We start from the raw sequence: 17,267 nt of genomic DNA, 5'->3' as shown, positions 1-17,267 counted from the left end.
TACGTCACAGCTGGATGATGCATGTTTCCAGAGAAGGGGTTCATTTTTCAATTGTACGTTTAAAGGCAGATTAGTTTTTTGGAAAATGCTATGATTATGGCAACTATAATTTCCTGTAATGTAAGCCACTAGCAAATTCTTGCAGCCAGTAACTTTTGGTCACTCCAGATCTGATGACACGCGAATGAGTAACCTAGATATAATGTTTAACACCATATTGCCAATCCCTTGAGCCATCCGGTGCAGTCTGCAGGAATGGATTTTAAGTAACTTCTTCTCTTTAGTGCATGAGAAATATTCCCCAGGCTGAGCCAAGGAACTCAGCAAATCAGTTTTAGTTAGATCCTGAGGAAAGACAAAAGGAAATGCTAAACATTAATGACCAATATGATGATCTGGTTCATTTCCTAGTTGCTTAGCATGCTGTTATAAAAATAAAGAAAAATAGAAAGATAAAAACCCTGCTTAAAATAGGACAAAGAAGTCTCTTTTAGAATAATTGGATTTTCAAATTTTGCCTCAAATCATTTTTTAGAAGTTTCAAGTCCAAGAGCTTTTTACTTCTAAGGCAGGCACTGGAAAGACTTCCTGAATATAACTACTCTCTCCCACATCCTTCCGTGAAAAAGAGCAACAACGAAAAATCAGAGGAATGAAAAACATATGGACAATGTTGCCGAGTGGAATAGACAGTATTTCTGGTAACTTATAAAATAAACATGAAGAAGAGGATGAATGTTTGGGATAGTGCCTAGGACCTTTGCTTAGGTCAGCTCTTCAGACAGATAATAAAATGTACCTGTCAAAACTGAATATTTAAGTGAACCTCAGTAAGAAAGAAATTAAAGGTTAACCACAGGGACAGTCACCATGCATATTTTTCAATTGCGTATCATAGGAAGAAAATATTTCCAAAAGATAATGAGCATGCAATAAACCATCGGCTTGAATTTTAATGGGTACTAACTATATTCTGAGCTGAATAATTTAGATATGTCAACAGAAATAATCGGGAGACGGCTTTCTTTGAATCCCTTCCTGACAATGTGGATTTTTTAATGTGAGTGGCGGTGTTCAGATACCCAACTGCCAAAGGGCTGACCCTTCAGGCTAATGAGGGAAAAGGGAGATGACAGCGTGATGTATTCGTACCTTCTGATTGAGTCTCCTATGGGGCAAGAAGTCAGGAGGTCACATCTCTTGTGCCTGCCTGGGCAGCCTTCTCATACATGACAGTCCCTGCTTTTGCCCCGTTACTCAGTATTTAGCCATTTTTCCTGAAAATGCAGTCCTCCAAAAGTTAAAAATAGAGTTGTTTTCTGATATTTTGTCCTCCTTTTTATCCAAAAGGGTGAAATGAAAAAAAAAATAAAAAAGTTTGCTCCTAGACAAGAAGTGCTGTATTTCACAATATGTAGCATTGATACATGTCCTACACAAGCTCCCAGAGAAAATGCTTAGTCATTTTTCTTTGAGGCATAGAGCCCTGATCATGGAAGAAAATTCTTCAAACAGTGTGTCTAATGCTGTCAGAGGCCCTTTCATCCCACGTAATAACTAATTCAGTAATGGAAAATGATTTCAGAAAGCAGCACCTGTTTTGGGGACAAGAATAAAGTCCTGGTTTGTGCAGTTGATGCTTCGGGGAGGAACGAACATACTCAGAATTGTGTTCATGCTCTGAGTTTGGCAGAAACAACAGACGCTGGTTAAGAAACTGAAGAAGCTCGTGGTTGGGTGTGATGAAAGAGATTCATAGTGTCTCTTTTTTATAAATTAAAGCTGAGACACTGGACAAGATTCCCAGCTGGTGTAGCTCTGTGCTGCTCTCTTGAAGCTATTAAACATGTGTTCATTATTTTTATAAACTGAGGTCACGGGCACACAATTATTTCTCTTGTTTAATGGAGGTGCCTTGAGATGCTGCCGTTTCGCAGTTGCTTGTTTCTGCCCCTCTGCAGAAAGATGCTCCCCTCTATAGCAGCAGACCGTGCAGGAGAGATGGCCTGAGTATTTGTTTCTGTGCAAAGTTGGCCAGTTTCGCTCAAACCACGTTCGTCAGCACTTTGAGCTAATTGGGCTGACATTACACTGACACTAGCAAGGAGGTGGTGACATGATTTATTGCACCGCTGAGCTGGGTGGGAGGGAGGACGGAGAACTAGTGCATGGTTTGGCGTAGCAGTAGCGGATGGTCAAGAACAAGTGGGAGCATCAGGTGCTACAGCACAAAAAGATGCTTCTCATGCCCTGGAAATCTGGTCTGTTGCTGCGATGATGCTACATTACTTGTGCTCAGCTGAATGTGATCTCTCTGGAAAACCAAACCAAAACAACCCTTGGCTTTCTTAAGCATTAACTTCTTATTAAACCTGATGAGTAAATGCTCAGTAAATCACAAGTTTTTGATTTCAGACAACAAAGTTCAAATCAGTTTCTGCACGTATCTGGAAGACATGGAATATATACAGGAGTTTTCAACACGCACACACAGCTTCACAAAATGAACAAAAAATGTTTAAAGGGTAAAAGTCGTAGGCTTTTGTTTTTCTCTTTCTCATGGCTTGAAGTCAAAGTTAGATGATTTGTCTTGGAGGTAACAGAACGAGTGCTTATTCACCTTTCTGTGCTCCCCTTTCAATTCAGTGTACCTTTCTGGATTTGTGTCCAAAGATCTCTGCTGTACTACCTTTAAAAGCAACATTTTTTACTGAACATTTTAGAGGATAATGAGATATTTCCACGTGCTTTAAATTATGTAAGGCCTTTATTTTTAAGATTAACTTTTAATTTGATTAACCTCACCTTTCTATGCCAATAGTTAACAGAAAAAGCGACTTCCTCGGTTATCATTTAGATAGAAGATAAAAGTGTGAGGTTTTGAAACATGAGATAACCTGGCGGACCCCTACCAATTAAAATACCTTTGCATTTATTTCTTATCTCACTTCACAACCTGAAGTTTAGCTTTAATCATATTATTAAAGATTCTTAGTTCTTACCAGTGTTTTGACTAATTAGTTGATCAGACAGAGCTGCTTCTAGCCACATTAAAAACAAAAAATTATCTGCTATGGAGATTCCTGTAACTATCAACAATTCATCATTCCTTGTTTTTCTTGCTTTTGCCATTACTATTCTCAGGCAGGTTTTTCTTTTTCCTGGGTGTGTTATCACTCACTAGCTCAAATGATTGCTAGCGGAAGATGAGGAGAAATTCATTAGGAGATGGTCATTTTGAATCAGCCCAGAAGCGATGATGAACATTTGCTCACTTCTGGCAGGTCCTCTGTGGCCCATCTGGAACAAATTAGTTTTCTTGGCACTTGTACTCGCACTGTAAACTCTTTGGGGCAGCGTACAGTAGCTGGCACTAGCCCTAATCTCTGACTGAGCTCCCTAAGTACTACAGCAGTATAAATAAGTAGTAATTAGTTCTCAGGAATTCGCAATCCCACATGGTAGCTTGAATCAGGGAAGGATTAGGACAAAGCTAGAAACTTAATTTTTCTTCTCTCTCGGAGGAATGGAGGAGTAATGTAGGTTTTTTTTTTTCTTGATTCTTCAGTCTTGTTTTCCTGGGGTGGAAGCTTCCTGCCTTTGGTCTCCATGCAAAGGACCTGGTGTGATTTTAGTAAAATCTCTTCCAACTCCGTAGCTAGACTGAGCTACATGTGTGCAACATCATTTCAGATTGGGACAACCAACAAGCATGCATCTGGGCAGTCAGACTACCAGACCTGTTTGCTGGTAGATGAAAAGACAGTACAAATTTGGTCTGGATCAGGCATGAGTAGGTCACAGAATCATAGAATATCCCCAGCTGGAAGGGACCCACAAGGATCATCGAGTCCAACTCCTAAAGAGTTGGATTTCATGTTTATCTTCATGTTTTTTTCAGATTAGCTGGATCATGTATTGCAGTCACTGGGATGGCATATGCCAGGTACGGTGGGGTACGTCTGACTTGTATCCACATCTGAACAAGTCATACTGCGTTCCCTTCACAGCCAATGAAGAGTGAGTCATCAGGGCTGATAGACTTTAAGCAATATTTTACTTCATTCTCCATTCGACACCTCCATTTGATCAGATAAACGCTTTTGTTGAACAGCTGGCTCAGGTGTGGACATCCACTTTACAGAGATTTGGGTTGATACAGTTCCAGATTGAGACATCTGAACGAGTAGGTGTCTCCATTGATGCTGGCCAGCTAAGCTCTTGTGAGACAACGGAGATGTAGTCTGCTGCCCTTGGGGCCTGACTCACCCTAACGTAGACACCAGGGATGAGATCCAGTTGCCTAAATGTATCCCTCCAGCTATTGCTTCAGAAATCCTCCTGTAAATCCTGTGCCGCATCTGCCAGCCCTGTATAGATGTCTCAGTGCCTTAGGCCATCCCAAATCTCACGAGATGCCTGTGGTTAGACAGCTGTGTCCTGCCTCTGTAGGCCAGCCATGTAGATCATTTTGTTAGCTCCACTGCTTTGACTAGGTCTGCTTACTGTAAGAGGAGCTTGGGTACCGAGTGTGTGTAGAAAGACCTAAAAGTAGGTTGTTTAACCTCAAAATGAGTCCTGTGCCTGATATACCAATCGGTTTGGATCTGGCTCTCTACTGATCCAACTGCTGCTGATGGTCTTCTGGGAATGCCATACTCTGCAGTCATTGCTTTGGAAGAAACAACTTCTAACTTTTGCAGGGCCACTTGCATCTCAGCACTGGAAAGGTTTCAAGCTGTTTTTGCTTCCCTGGTTCTTCCTCAAACCACAAGTGCTGATGAGAGTAATGGCTGTACAAGTGACAATGAGGATATCCCCACGGCAGGAAGGTTGTTGATGAGGGTGTACTGGTTCTTCTCCCATATGATGAAGGAAAGGATGAGTGTTGCAGAGACTTGTGGAACAAAGGCAGGGAGAGCTCCTACATAGGCAGAACAAGTGAAAAAGACTACGTTGATGCTGATGTGCCTGAAGTCATCTTTCTGCTTGTCAAGAGCTTTGATAAATGCTATTTTAGATGTTTCTCCATGGTGCAGCTAGGTTAGGGAGAAATGGACTGGGGGCTTCATTTGCTGCTCACCTCCACCCCTCACTTGCATTAGTGCCTGGCTCTGTCTTTCTGTGGATGCAAGTGTGCCTCGGTTGGAGTTAGGCAAAAATAAGGAAGGCAGCCCAGGGAGGGGGGGAAGGAAGCGAGCAGGGAGGCTGCTTGATGTTGTTCTGCATGTCCAGACGCAGAGCCGGAGGGCAGGAACTTGTACCCAGCGAGGAGGGGAGATGCCAAGGACACGGGTCAGGAGAACAGCTGTGACTGCTCTGAGCGCTCACGTGGATGACACGATGCTGCCACAAGTTTGCTGGAGGTCAGCAGAAGTGATCAGCACCAAAGCCAAAGGGAGCCTGGGCTCTGCCAGCCCTGGTGATGTTGCTGCTTGTGAAAAGCCAGGCTCCTGTGCAGGAGCAGCAATTCAGGCAGGTTCAGCAAAGAAACCTGGTACCTCTAAGGGCTCTAAGAGGTGTGTGCCTGCTGGCTACAGGACCCAGCAGAGAAAGTCCAAAAAACCACCACCTGGAATAGGAGAAAACAGAAACAAACAGCTCATTCCCCTCACATCTGACGGGTACAGACAGATTTCCTCACCAGGGGTGGTGGCAGCTTAGGCAATTTTCAGCTTTTTGGCATATTCTTGAGGTGCTGTACACTCCTGCAAACCTTTTCCAGTGGTTTGCCTCCTCACTCCCCCCTGCCATGGGCTAGTCATCATGATTATTCTTGTCTCCCTAAGTAAAAACACAGTGCCCTTTCAGCAAGGGGTGTCCAGAGCACTTCCCCAGTTAACCCACAGTTGTTGATGTCCTGGTTTGCCATATGACCAAATTCCTCATAGCAGGCAAGAATCCTCCTGGTCCTTGACCGTGTCTGTAACCCATATCAGAGCCTTAACCTCATCCTTTCACTGTCCCGGTGGTAATGTCCCATCATTTCCAAGGGATGCCCCTGGCAAACATTTTTCTTCCCCCAAATCCAATCAAGTCCTGTACATTTGGGCAGCTTGGTGCCTCTGGTTGTAACACTAGAGTTTTCTTTGTGGTTATGTTTCGGTCTCAGCTTGGTGACCAGTGATGTGTCTTGCTGCCATTTGGAATCAGCTCTGGGCTCTGTACCATGATGGACACTGAGGTGTTTGGGGATGATCAAGAAAAGGCCCATTACAATGAATATTAAGTAAAAAAGAAATCACAAGCCTACCTGTGAGAGTAGGGATGGTCCCATGATGATATCTTAAGATTGTTTCAGGGTCTCCAGAGAGCAGATAGGAACTGGTAAGATGGTCTTGATGGAAGGAAGACCCATACTGAGGAGCATCAGGTGCCCTTTGTTGGGTCTGTTCTGGGACTGAAGTTGCCTCTTCTTGATTTTTCAAATAAATTCCATCCAATGGCTTTGTGCTGATTCAGTATTTTGCATCTGCAGTGAGTTTAACCCAGATGTAGTCACTGTAGAAATGGATTTATCATCTTGTGGAAGCAGACATTTATTCAAACATTAGCACATGTTGAATAGTGATAAGACTGTTGAAGTTAAAAATTACTCGAGTGTCTCGCTGAAATGGCGGAGCAAGATATTTGTTGTAAAGATATGGATCATAAATGGTTCAGTGATGAAGGGAGATATATAAACGTAGAAACAATGCAAATTCTGTGTTTAATTTGGACAGGTTAAATCCCACTTTTCATGAGATGTTTCTTGCTAAATTTAATTATTTCAATGAGAGTGAATATTAAAGATTCCTGATTAGAATTTGCAGTCAGATTGTGTCTGAATAATAAGTGGGGATGAATTTAGTTATTGCAAAGTTGTTAAACGGTGTTCAACCATGCGTTTAACAAGAGTTCACAGCCATGATTTAGACCTTTAATATAGATGTTGATAAATGCAGTCCAAGGGAAGATGTTCCTGGTTATTCAGGACATTGTGGGGGACTTTTGCCTTAAACCAAATCTGTTCTGAAATCAGTGACAGCTGCAGATTTGTCTTCTGGTTTGAGCTGTGCCACGGCTTTACTGCATGACAGAATAACACAGAATTTCATTTTCAGTGCTCCCATTTTATCACTGCTAGAATAGGGACAAGAAATTTACTTCTTCTTATGGGATGTTTAATTTCTGAATATTTCTAGAGTACTTTGAGATCGTTTCAAGGAGCTACTGAATTGCAAAGTGCAATTATTTTGTTTCGTTGCTTCTTTAATTTCACTGATTTTCACGTTCTCTTTTGCAGGTGAAGCCGACCAAAGACTCTGTGTACTTTGGAGCACTTCTTTTCCTCTACACGGGCGATTTCTATCTGAATATCAAATTCCATGAAGACAACTGCAGCAGGGAGCTGCCTCTCTCCTGGTTCTGCCTTCCTAGTGTCCACATCCGTGCTATGGAGCCTGTGGCTGGAACTAAGCTGTAAATGCACAGTGTGCTATTTGATTAACAACAGTGCACAAAAATGCTTGGCACATCCTCTGCTTGACCCCAGCTTGTTTCTGTCCAACCCCAGGCCACAGTCCCTACTTTGGAGGAACAGCTGAATGCTCTCTGAATTGGCTGATAGTCATTTGGGCAGCTGCTTTAGCTAATTTCAGAGAGAGAGACAGATTATAACTATGCTCGAGTTTTCCTCTGTTTCCAAAAAACCTTTGAAACCGCTAATATATGCATCATACTTTCATACACCCCATAGATACCAGTGGATTTGAAAGGGACTCAAGGGCTGAATTTAAGGGGGCTGAACTTAACCACGTGTTTGAAGGTCTCAGCTCCAACTCAAACAGTTTCTTTTTAGCATTTCAATACAAGTTGAAATTTCTGAATGAAACTCCTCCTGGCTTAGGCTGGACCTGTGGCATGTAGCCTTGAAGTGTAGGTTCTCTGTTAGAATTGTTCCCAGGCTTGGTCTTTTTCACTTGTTTGCTGAGTATTTGGTGTCTTTGGTGGTAAATAGCAGTAGAGATACTTTTTCTTGTGTTACTGAAAGTAAGAATAGCAAATGTGCCTCTCCAGTTATTCTGTTCCTCCCCCGAGTCCAGTGCCACATGCTCCTTGTGGAGTCACACTGCCTTTACTTCGGTAGATCTGCGAACAAATGAAAAAAGGCAATGAAAAGCTTAAAGAGTTTTGTCCTTGAGAAGGGAAATAAGTCAACTTTTGGGTTGCCTGGGGCTTGCCTGTGAATTTGGGCTTTCGTAGTTCTCTTTAATACAATCACAACCGATTGAAATGTTTGCAGACACTTAAAGAGCCACCAGAATTAATCAGCTGGCCATTATTATCACTTTGCATCAGTTTTTGCAAGCTCTTCTCATCAGGTTTTTCATGCTAATAGACTGGGTTTGATTATGTGGTTGTTTTGTTCTTTCCTCTCTTTTTTGTTTCTTTATATTTTTTGGTTTGTTTTGTTGGAATGAGTAAGCTTAATTATTAGGCAATTAAGAGCATGGAATTCCCGACCATAAAATACCTGATGAACGTATTGGAAATTTAACCTCTTGTCTTTCAGAAAAAATGTTTTTGCATAAAGAAACACAAATCTACCCCAGGTAAAGCAGGGAGATGTCTGACATGCATGATTAATACAGGTTTCAAACCTGTCTGAATCTTTTCTGAAATTTACAGCCTGCAGCTCTTCAAGCTTATGGTAGAATAATTGCAGGGATGCATACACCAAGATGCAGTAGGGGCGCTCAAGTTAGCTCTATATGTGCTAAACCTACATGCACAACCTCTTTGCAGATTTTTTTGTTGTGTAGGGTTCATCCAAAAGTGGATGCACTTGCCCTGGTCCATCCTGCTCATGCTGTGGAGCATTAGGCTGGATACCCACTCATTCTGGCTCTCTGCACTGTGCTCATTTATACTTTTAGATGTGACTGGTGTTTTCCTTAGGAATGTGACACTGCTCCAAACTGAATCCATTGCATGCTTGGAAATTACTGTGATGTATTCATCCTAAATATGTTATCTTTAAATTTAGGAGACCTATAGCTATAGCATGATAACTGTATTTCCAGCATATCCAGGGTATTATCTCTAAAACCGTATTGTGGTAATGATATCAGTGTTTGTTCCGGGGCTGTGTCTCTGTACGCAGCTTCCACACAGAGTGGAAGTCTTCAGACATAACGTGGTGGAAATCTGAGACTGACTGAAGATTTACTTGCAGTGATGTACTGCTCTGCCAGCTGCCAGCACACAATGTCCACTAACAAAAGTGCTCCTTTGATTGCACAGTGGCTCTGGGCCAGAGGCACCCTTGGAAAGAGGGGCGAAAGCAGCCGAGCTGGGCATGTTTTTTGTGTCACTGGAGGCCGGTTCTGTGCTATAAGGCTGAATTCTCTGTCACTAGATAGACATATACACAGAAAAATAAGATCCCAGGAGAGCAGGAATTAAACCAGTTAATCTTCTCCATAAAAGCTTGCTTTTGACATGTGTCTCTGTACTGTGTTACACAACACTGTTGCAGCAAAATCCAAATTGGGTTTCATTCAGTATTCCCAGCAGGTAATCTGCAGATGCGAGGCATGCAGCTAAGGCTTTGTAGGGACCACACTGCATCCAAAACAAAAATATTGTGAAGCAGATGATGTTGTAGTGAGGATCCTTCAGCTTACCTGGCTACGGGATCGTTTCCTCATATGGGTTTGAGAGTATTCTCTGAGAACAGAGGGAATGGTTCCTGTGAAGCCTATGCTGAGGTGCAACTCTGCCCTTCACTTACAAAGGGGGCGATTCCTAGCCTGCTGAAGCTGCTGGAATGGGAACAGGTTTTATTAGAGCAAAAGATAGCTGCATATTTCCTAGGTTTCCAATATGCCATTATAAATCTGCCATATGTGCTCATAAATATAAGTTTTATGTGTGAGCTGACCCTTAATGGTCTATCTGTTCATTATACAGTATACCACTCTGTCCCTTGTCAACTTTGATGCTTAGTTGCTTTTGGCATTTATGATACCTTTCCCAATTTTCTTACACTTCTACTTGTCTTGGAGAGAGAGATGGAACACAAGAAATTCTTCCTTCTGGGGATCATTTGTGACATGTCCAGAAGGAGAATGTTTAAGTGTCAGTGTAATTTGGCAAAGGGGGGGGGGATGGCACTTGAAATGAGAACACTGCATCACTTTTGGTTTTCTTTTTAATGGAAGCTTTCACTGGAATTGCTGTCAGCTTTGGTCCTTGCAATGGCTTGAATAAAGGATGATACTTTTCTGATCTACTCTCCTTTTCTGGAACTGAAAGCTTGTTTTTCTCTTTCCAAACCACCCAGCTATTATTTTGAACATGAAGAGCCAAACTGTGCATTGTAACACAGCTGTAAATCTGATATGATCCCACTTGGTTGAATTAAATCATTCCTAATTTAAATCACCGTTGTTGAGAGCAGAAGTTGGTCCAATATATGTATGCATTGGAGAAACATAAGTTGTGTAAATTTAACTATCTGAATAAATACTTATCCTGTGTTATTTACACCTCTGCCTGTCTCTTCTGCCTACGATTTGTGACAGTGCTGTGTGTTTTTACTGGTAATAATAATGTGTCCCTCGACGCTGCATTCTGTCTCTGAAAGGAGAATGTATTTGTGGCTCTGAAGCTTCAGCTTTGTTCAAATTTTCTCTTCCTAAATGAGCTCAGAGCTGATGAAAGATAAATGCTGTATAGTGTGGCTCCTGTGTCCTGTCCTGGGTCAGTCTCCATTGACTGTCAACTGAGGGGAAAGGGGTGCACTCACATGAAGAATTCCTTATGCCTCATCATCCTTCCATCCTCCACAGAAACAGCACAAAGGCAGGACAGAGGACCAGCTATGGAGGTAGTATGTTTAGGAAGACTGGTTGGGAGCACTTGTTTTGTGCACACAGTCAGATATCCAGCCCTATTTGAGTTCCTTCTGCCATCGGTCCTGAGGCTTCCACATCTGGGTTCCCGACCTAGCAGCCCTTAAGCTTTCCTTAGTGAAAGCCAGGTGCACTCTTCCTCAGGCTCCCTTTCTGGATGTGGACACTTTGTCTCTTACTTACAAAAAAGAGACTGTGCACCCATCCTACTCCACAACACAGCAGAGCAGTGCTGTCTGCCAGGCCCCAAGATGTTAAGCGTGCCCTGTAGTGCTCTGGGCTTGCAGTTCAGCTCTTTGGGCTGGGCTGGGATTTGAGGTCTTTCCTAGAGAAACATGCTTTGCTGCATGAACCTATGGACAGCACTAGTGCTCTTTACTTGGTGCAGAAAAAAACACAGATGTGGACAGTTTTTCTGTTCAGTGTTCACTGATACATTCACCTCTGCAGGTTAGACCATTCTGGGGCTTAGCTCAAGGTCCTTGGGTTGTCCAACATCTTTGTATTTTAGTTCTTGGTTTCTCGTCTCTCTCACCTCATCCTTCCCACCAAATCCTCTAGTCACCGCTTTTCTGCTTTCTTTCATTTGATTCCAACAGAAGAGATTCACATATCCTTTTCTTTTTCTCTCTCCTTCTGCTGCATTCCCATCAGACCCCACCTAACACTTGGATCATTTTCAGGCTTTTTTTTTTTTTTTCTTTTTCCCTTCAAACCATATTTTAGTTGTTAAACCGGAGTTTGGCTCTCACATTCTGTGTTAAAGCATCTTGAGATCCTTCATTTGAATGGGACCTTATCTATTTTATAACCATCTGGTTGCTTGTTGGAGTTATACTTAGGTTACTACTTTCATGATGCATCAGTTCCGTAACACCAATGGAACTCGTGCTGTATGTAGGTGAGACGTCATTTAACACACACTCATTTTGTCTCTATGTTCCTGAGTCAGCAAGACATTTAAACACGTGCTTAATTTGAAGCACATGAATAGACCCACTGATTGCAGCTAATTCAGAGTCACACATCTGCCTGGAGAACTTGCTAAACCTGTGCCCAGATGCACAATCTGTATCTGAACCTGTACATTTGAGATTAAGGCCTCTGTTTCATTATGTTGTACAGACCATCATATTCTTGTGGCACCACTGGCTCCCAGAAACTGTGGTCCATAGAGAAGATATCAAAATAGGGCACCATCATGTTAATGCTAGGTATATACAATGAGTCTAGGAATGCAGAAGAAATGCAGATTGTACGTGCTCAATGCATACCTACACCAAAGACAGTAAGGAGCCTTTAAAGCATAAATCATATGAACCATTTGCTTTGGGGAATCGTATTATACCCAAATCCTGTGCCCGGCAGCTGCATAGTTGTAGTAGGGAAGAGTGCTCCTCAACCTCCTGCTTACAGTTGTGTGTCCAAGGGCTTTTCTCCCATGGGCCGGTACCAACCCAGGCTGCATCCACATCCTTTCTGCCTCCTTATCCCTGCATCCATGGTAAATCTTCCCCAGGAACTGTTCAGAAGCCACTTTGCAGAGTGGCAGGTATATGTTAACAGTGAGAACACACAGCTAAGAGGGAGTGCTGGGTCCTCTGAAGAGAAGGATTCCTTACAGCCCCATGTTCTCTGATCTCAGGAGTGAATTAGGGCAATTTCAGCCCCATTTTGGCATGTGGTTGATTTGAACAAAACAACACCGCCAGAAAGAAACTAGGGCAGCTATTGAAATGGTTTAACAATGAGGATCTTGAAATGGCTGTGAGGATGCCATCACTCATCTGTGTCAGAGGCAGGGCCCCTGGGCCACCCAACCTCTGCCCACGTTCTTACAGAGCGGTCCAGGGCTGTGGCTGAAGTCATGCCATACTAATGATGCATTGGTGTAGGTGTCTGCCTCACAGCTCCTTTCCCAAAAGATCACATCCAGAGCATGGATGCCATGTTGTAGCCCCTCTAAGTGAGGCATTTCCAGTGAGGACCTGAGTTGGGGCTGTAGCTGCTTGAGGCTGTGGGGAGTTAAACATCTCTGGGACCAAGCCAAGATCTGCATCACCCTCTTCAGGAGCATATTTTGGACACATTCCTAATTCAGGATGCCACTCATGTTGCTTTTCTATCAGGTGTGTGGTCATAGACTTACAGAATCATTAAGGTTGGAAAAGACCTCCAAGATCATCTGGGCCAACTGTCCCATACCACCACCATCACCCACTAAACCATGTCCCCACGCACCACACCCAACCTTTCCTTGAACACTCCCAGGGACAGTGACTCCACCACCTCCTTGGGCAACCCGTCCCAATGTCTGACTGCTCTTTCTGAGAAGAAATGTCTCCTCATTTCCAACCTGAACCTCCCCTGCCACAACTTGAGGCCATTCCTTCTAGTTCTAGACCCTATAAAGGTTTTCCGCTCTCCTCAATCCCTTTGCCAGATTTTCCTCTCTGTGTGGCTGCACCAGACCAAACCCCTGAAATGATTTTGTTTGGAAAGGGGAAAGAAAAGGCAGAAGACCATTCTCATTGTAGTGTGTGTATGTGTGCAAGGGTTACTGGTGTGCAACTTGATCATTGCACAGACTGTGGAAACTTTTGAGGGCACAGTATCCCTTACAGACATGTATGCAGTGCTCTTTGGGCAGCAGTGGGGTAAAGAAGGAGTGGGAGGCTGGGAAAGGAGAAATTTCAGAGAGAAATGGAAGAGGGCTTCAGCCACAGACACCTCCACGAGGTGCCCGAAGTTAGCCGAGATGAATCAAGGCCAAATGGATTATGTAACTGCCACAACATTAAAAATAGGTTATGCTGTATATTAAGATTTCATTTATAAATTGTTTATAAAGCGTTCATAAATGTTAGATGTGGTAAGCACGTTATGCACACAAATACTTCATGTTCCAACATTATCGATGGCTGTACGTACGGCAGCAGCAGGTGTTATAGATGGTTAAGTCACTGCTCTAGAGACCAACGGTTCAATAGCAATATACAATAAATGATTCATCAATCACTTAAACATGTATTAAGCATTTATGTGTTCTTTATAAATGGAGTCTTAATACGAAGTGTGACCTTAAGAAGTGTGGAACAGGGAACTTTACCTTTTTCCTTTTTTTTATTTTTTATTTTTCCTCCTTAAAAATTTTGAAATCTCTCAAATCGCCCTTTTAATAATGATTCTGTTTTCCTCCACCTCTGCCTTGATCCAGGTTATTGCCTCCTGAATATTAGAAATGGTTCAGGGGAATGAGTGCAGCATTTGGATGTGCTCCCCTCTGCCATGAAATATGTCTTCTGTAGGCTGGGGGTTTGGGCTCCAGGGATGCAGAGGGATGTCACCTCAGAAGGATGTCACCTTGCCAGCCTTTGGCCTTGCTCAGTTGCGTCTGCAGATCCCTGGGGGAAGCACAGTGCAAAAGTAATGTGAGTGTAAAATAAGTAAAGAGCAGAGCAGGAGAGACATGAAATGAGACTTGGACAGGATAATTTAATTCATGACAATAAACCTGCAGCCAGCTCTGTGGGCATTTACTGGCCCATAGATGGAAGGTGGAAGATGCCAATACCACAGACTTGGGACAAGGCAGATTCAGCAAGAGGTTTCCTTCCCTACCGTGGTGACTGCAATGTAGAAACCTGGAGGAAATGGTAAGGGTGTAAAGCCTTCCTGCCCCATCCCAGCTCTTGTTCACTTGGGCTGCTGAGTCCCACAGGCCTCCTCATATTAATGGAGGAGAAAAAAGCTGCTCCTGCCTTTCTACACCTGGCTGAAGCCCTTTACAAGTCTCTTCAGGAGGGCATTGTGGGAACCTGGCCCAGGGCTGCAGCATGAAAAATATGAAAAAATACAACCAAATGCTTTGGGATATTTTTTGTGTATAAATACTGAGTAAATCGACCAGATTTTCCCTTTTATATATCTCTCCAAACATTCCTGCTGTTAGTTTCAGTATAAAATCATCTCCTCTAGAGCTTGTGGTCCATCCATAGTGGGGGCTTAGGGGTCACATGAGCTCATTTGGAAGAAAGAACAGAAGGGATCGATGATGTTATCAACACAACCCTCTTTATTTAAAACCACTGGATAGGAACAAGAGCCATGTGATGAGCTGTTGTGATTTACAGAGCATTCATCCACTGAGAGGAAGGGACTCTACGAGGAAGAAATCCAGCCATCCTTATGCAAACACCTACCCTTCATCGAACGAGTCATGCTCCCACCCTAAAGGGCCAATTCTTTGCCAGTGGCTATAAAGAGAGGTCAAGATGAGAAGCTGGGATGGGATGGAGCTTACCAGAGTGCTGCATTGAGGTGCGATAGATGCCCCTGCCCTCCAGCACTGCTGTGCTATGAATAACAGGACAGTGGCTTGTGCCCAGTACTTTTCCTTCTCGCTATGTGCACCATCAGCCAGGTGCTCAGTGACCTTCCGGGCATCACGCGGCATGTCAGTGAGGAGCCACATGACGGGGAAATACAGCTCCCCTGGGGCCCATCGGTGTGAAATGTCCGGGGGAAGGGGGAAACCTGCCGCAGCTTTACATTGGCTTTGTGCAAATCTGCTCCAACGAGCCCCTTGGCTGGGAGGAGCCGGGCTGTGACCAAATGACCACAGTCATATATTTTTCCCTCTCCCTTTTCCCCACGCCTCTTGCTGTGCCGTAGATAAGGCGGCAGTGTTTTGGCAGCTGGGAGGCAACGTGCTATCTGTTTGCACATATAGGATGCTAATGGAAATGTGCTACCCACCACCCTCGTTGGGGTTTAGCTCATGCTGGTGACATCAGCTGGGTCCGCTGGTGGCAACACGGAGAGCAGCTGCTTGCAGTGACACCGGTACAGAGCCTTTAGGGATTTTTTATTTATTTTTTTCCCTGATGTCGGGTCTATTTGTGTTGTAATCCTTCATGCTTCTTTGTATGGCTTTTCTGCAGCTGGACCACATCATTTTGCCCAGTTGACCTAACCCTTGATTCTGGGCTTGGAGCAGTCAGAGAGAGTCCCAGAGTCCATGAAATCCTCTTCTTCTTCATGATGAAGAGTGCAGGAAGTCCTCTTCATTTTCAAGTGCATCCTTCACCTGCTCAAGGCTTGTTCACCCGTGTCCTGCATGCTGCCTGCCGTATTTCAACGTGCAGGCATAGAGAGGACAACACGAGCCCTTCCTGGCTGGCGTCCCCCTTCAGACCTGATGTATCTAGTCTGACTTATCCCACAATATGGTTGTCCTTTCTTTCCTGATTTATGGGTGCTCCCAGTCAACACGGTGGTTTCTAAATCCCCTTTCCTCCTCCCTTCCCAAGGTTTGTGCACTTCAAGGTGCATTGGGGGAGGAAAGGAGGAAGAAAGGTTTGGTATCACCCTACCATCTCCTGCAAAACCCTCGTTTTGTTGCTTAGTGACAACATCTCCGTAAGCCATCCCAGTGCTGTGTGTAAAACACCAAATGTGAAGCACAAATGTGGCAAAAGTTGAGTGCCCCTACATGCCCCGTCTCCCTGCCCCTCCTCCAAGCATGGCAGGCCCTGCACCACGGGGGAAATGGGCTTGGCCACAGCTCCATGACATTTTGCCGAACCAGTGGAGGTGGGCTTAGGGCCTCTGCTGTGTTTGGGACATCCCAAATGCCCCCATATTTCTGGTGTAAAGTGGGTGAGGCCTTGGGGCAGGCTCTGACAGCGTGGGAGGACAACGTCCCCCATGCGGCCTGCAGAGCCTGGCCCAGGCGGGCATGATGGCCTCCAGTGGCTCAATCCATAGTTACACGCCACAGTTTTTTTCCCAGGAAAACTCTTCAGCAGCTGTAACTCTCTTTTCCACCTGAAGATACATAGCTGACAACTACCTGTTTTCAAGCCTCTGCCTTGGTGACAGAATAACAGCAAGAAAGAAGGCCCTGGGGCTACAGATGTCCCAATCCTATGGCACCAAGTGCAGCCTGCACCAACCCCAACCAGCCAGGCACCCATCCCTGGCTTTGTCCACCTCCTCCTTCTTCTCTGGAGTGAATCCAACAAAAAAAAATCCCCACCCCCCCCCACCCCGAAACCATGCAATGCGAATTGTCAGCCGCTGATAAATAGAAATCAGGCTGATGCTCCACTGTGGATGGTGGCAGTGAGAAGGCAAGAGGGTTTTCCTTGCTTCCCCAGCATCTCGTCTCTGGTAGGAGCAATTAGTGGCTGCTCGTTTGCCAGTACAACAAAGCAAAGCTGGGAGACATGGATCTGGCCTCTGCCTTGTGACCCACCTTGATGCCAGGAACTGGATGTGTGAGATAAATACACCAAAACAGCAGCAAAATCCCTGGCTGTATCAGGGAGAAGTGCTCAAGAATGAATGTGTGATTCAATCAAAATG

The 17,267-nt window shown here is 44.1% G+C and overlaps 1 protein-coding gene across 2 annotated transcripts in view; it reads left to right on the top strand.

The window, feature by feature from the left end:
- TRAPPC9 (trafficking protein particle complex subunit 9) overlaps positions 1-10,526 on the top strand; it is a 453,151-nt gene extending 442,625 nt beyond the window's left edge. For both annotated transcript variants that reach the window (XM_082754768.1, XM_082754767.1), the window contains one exon: positions 7,286-10,526. In XM_082754768.1, coding sequence (XP_082610894.1) covers positions 7,286-7,465 — 180 coding nt within the window. In that variant the 3' untranslated portion in view covers positions 7,466-10,526. The remainder of the gene's footprint in view (positions 1-7,285) is intronic.
- Positions 10,527-17,267: the final 6,741 nt, after the last annotated feature.

This window comes from Aythya marila, assembly GCF_965140915.1.
Source record: "Aythya marila genome assembly, chromosome: 2".
NCBI classification, from domain to species: Eukaryota; Metazoa; Chordata; class Aves; order Anseriformes; family Anatidae; genus Aythya; species Aythya marila.
The sequence above is the reverse complement of the archived record's forward strand: the minus strand, read 5'-3'. Positions and strand labels throughout refer to the sequence as shown.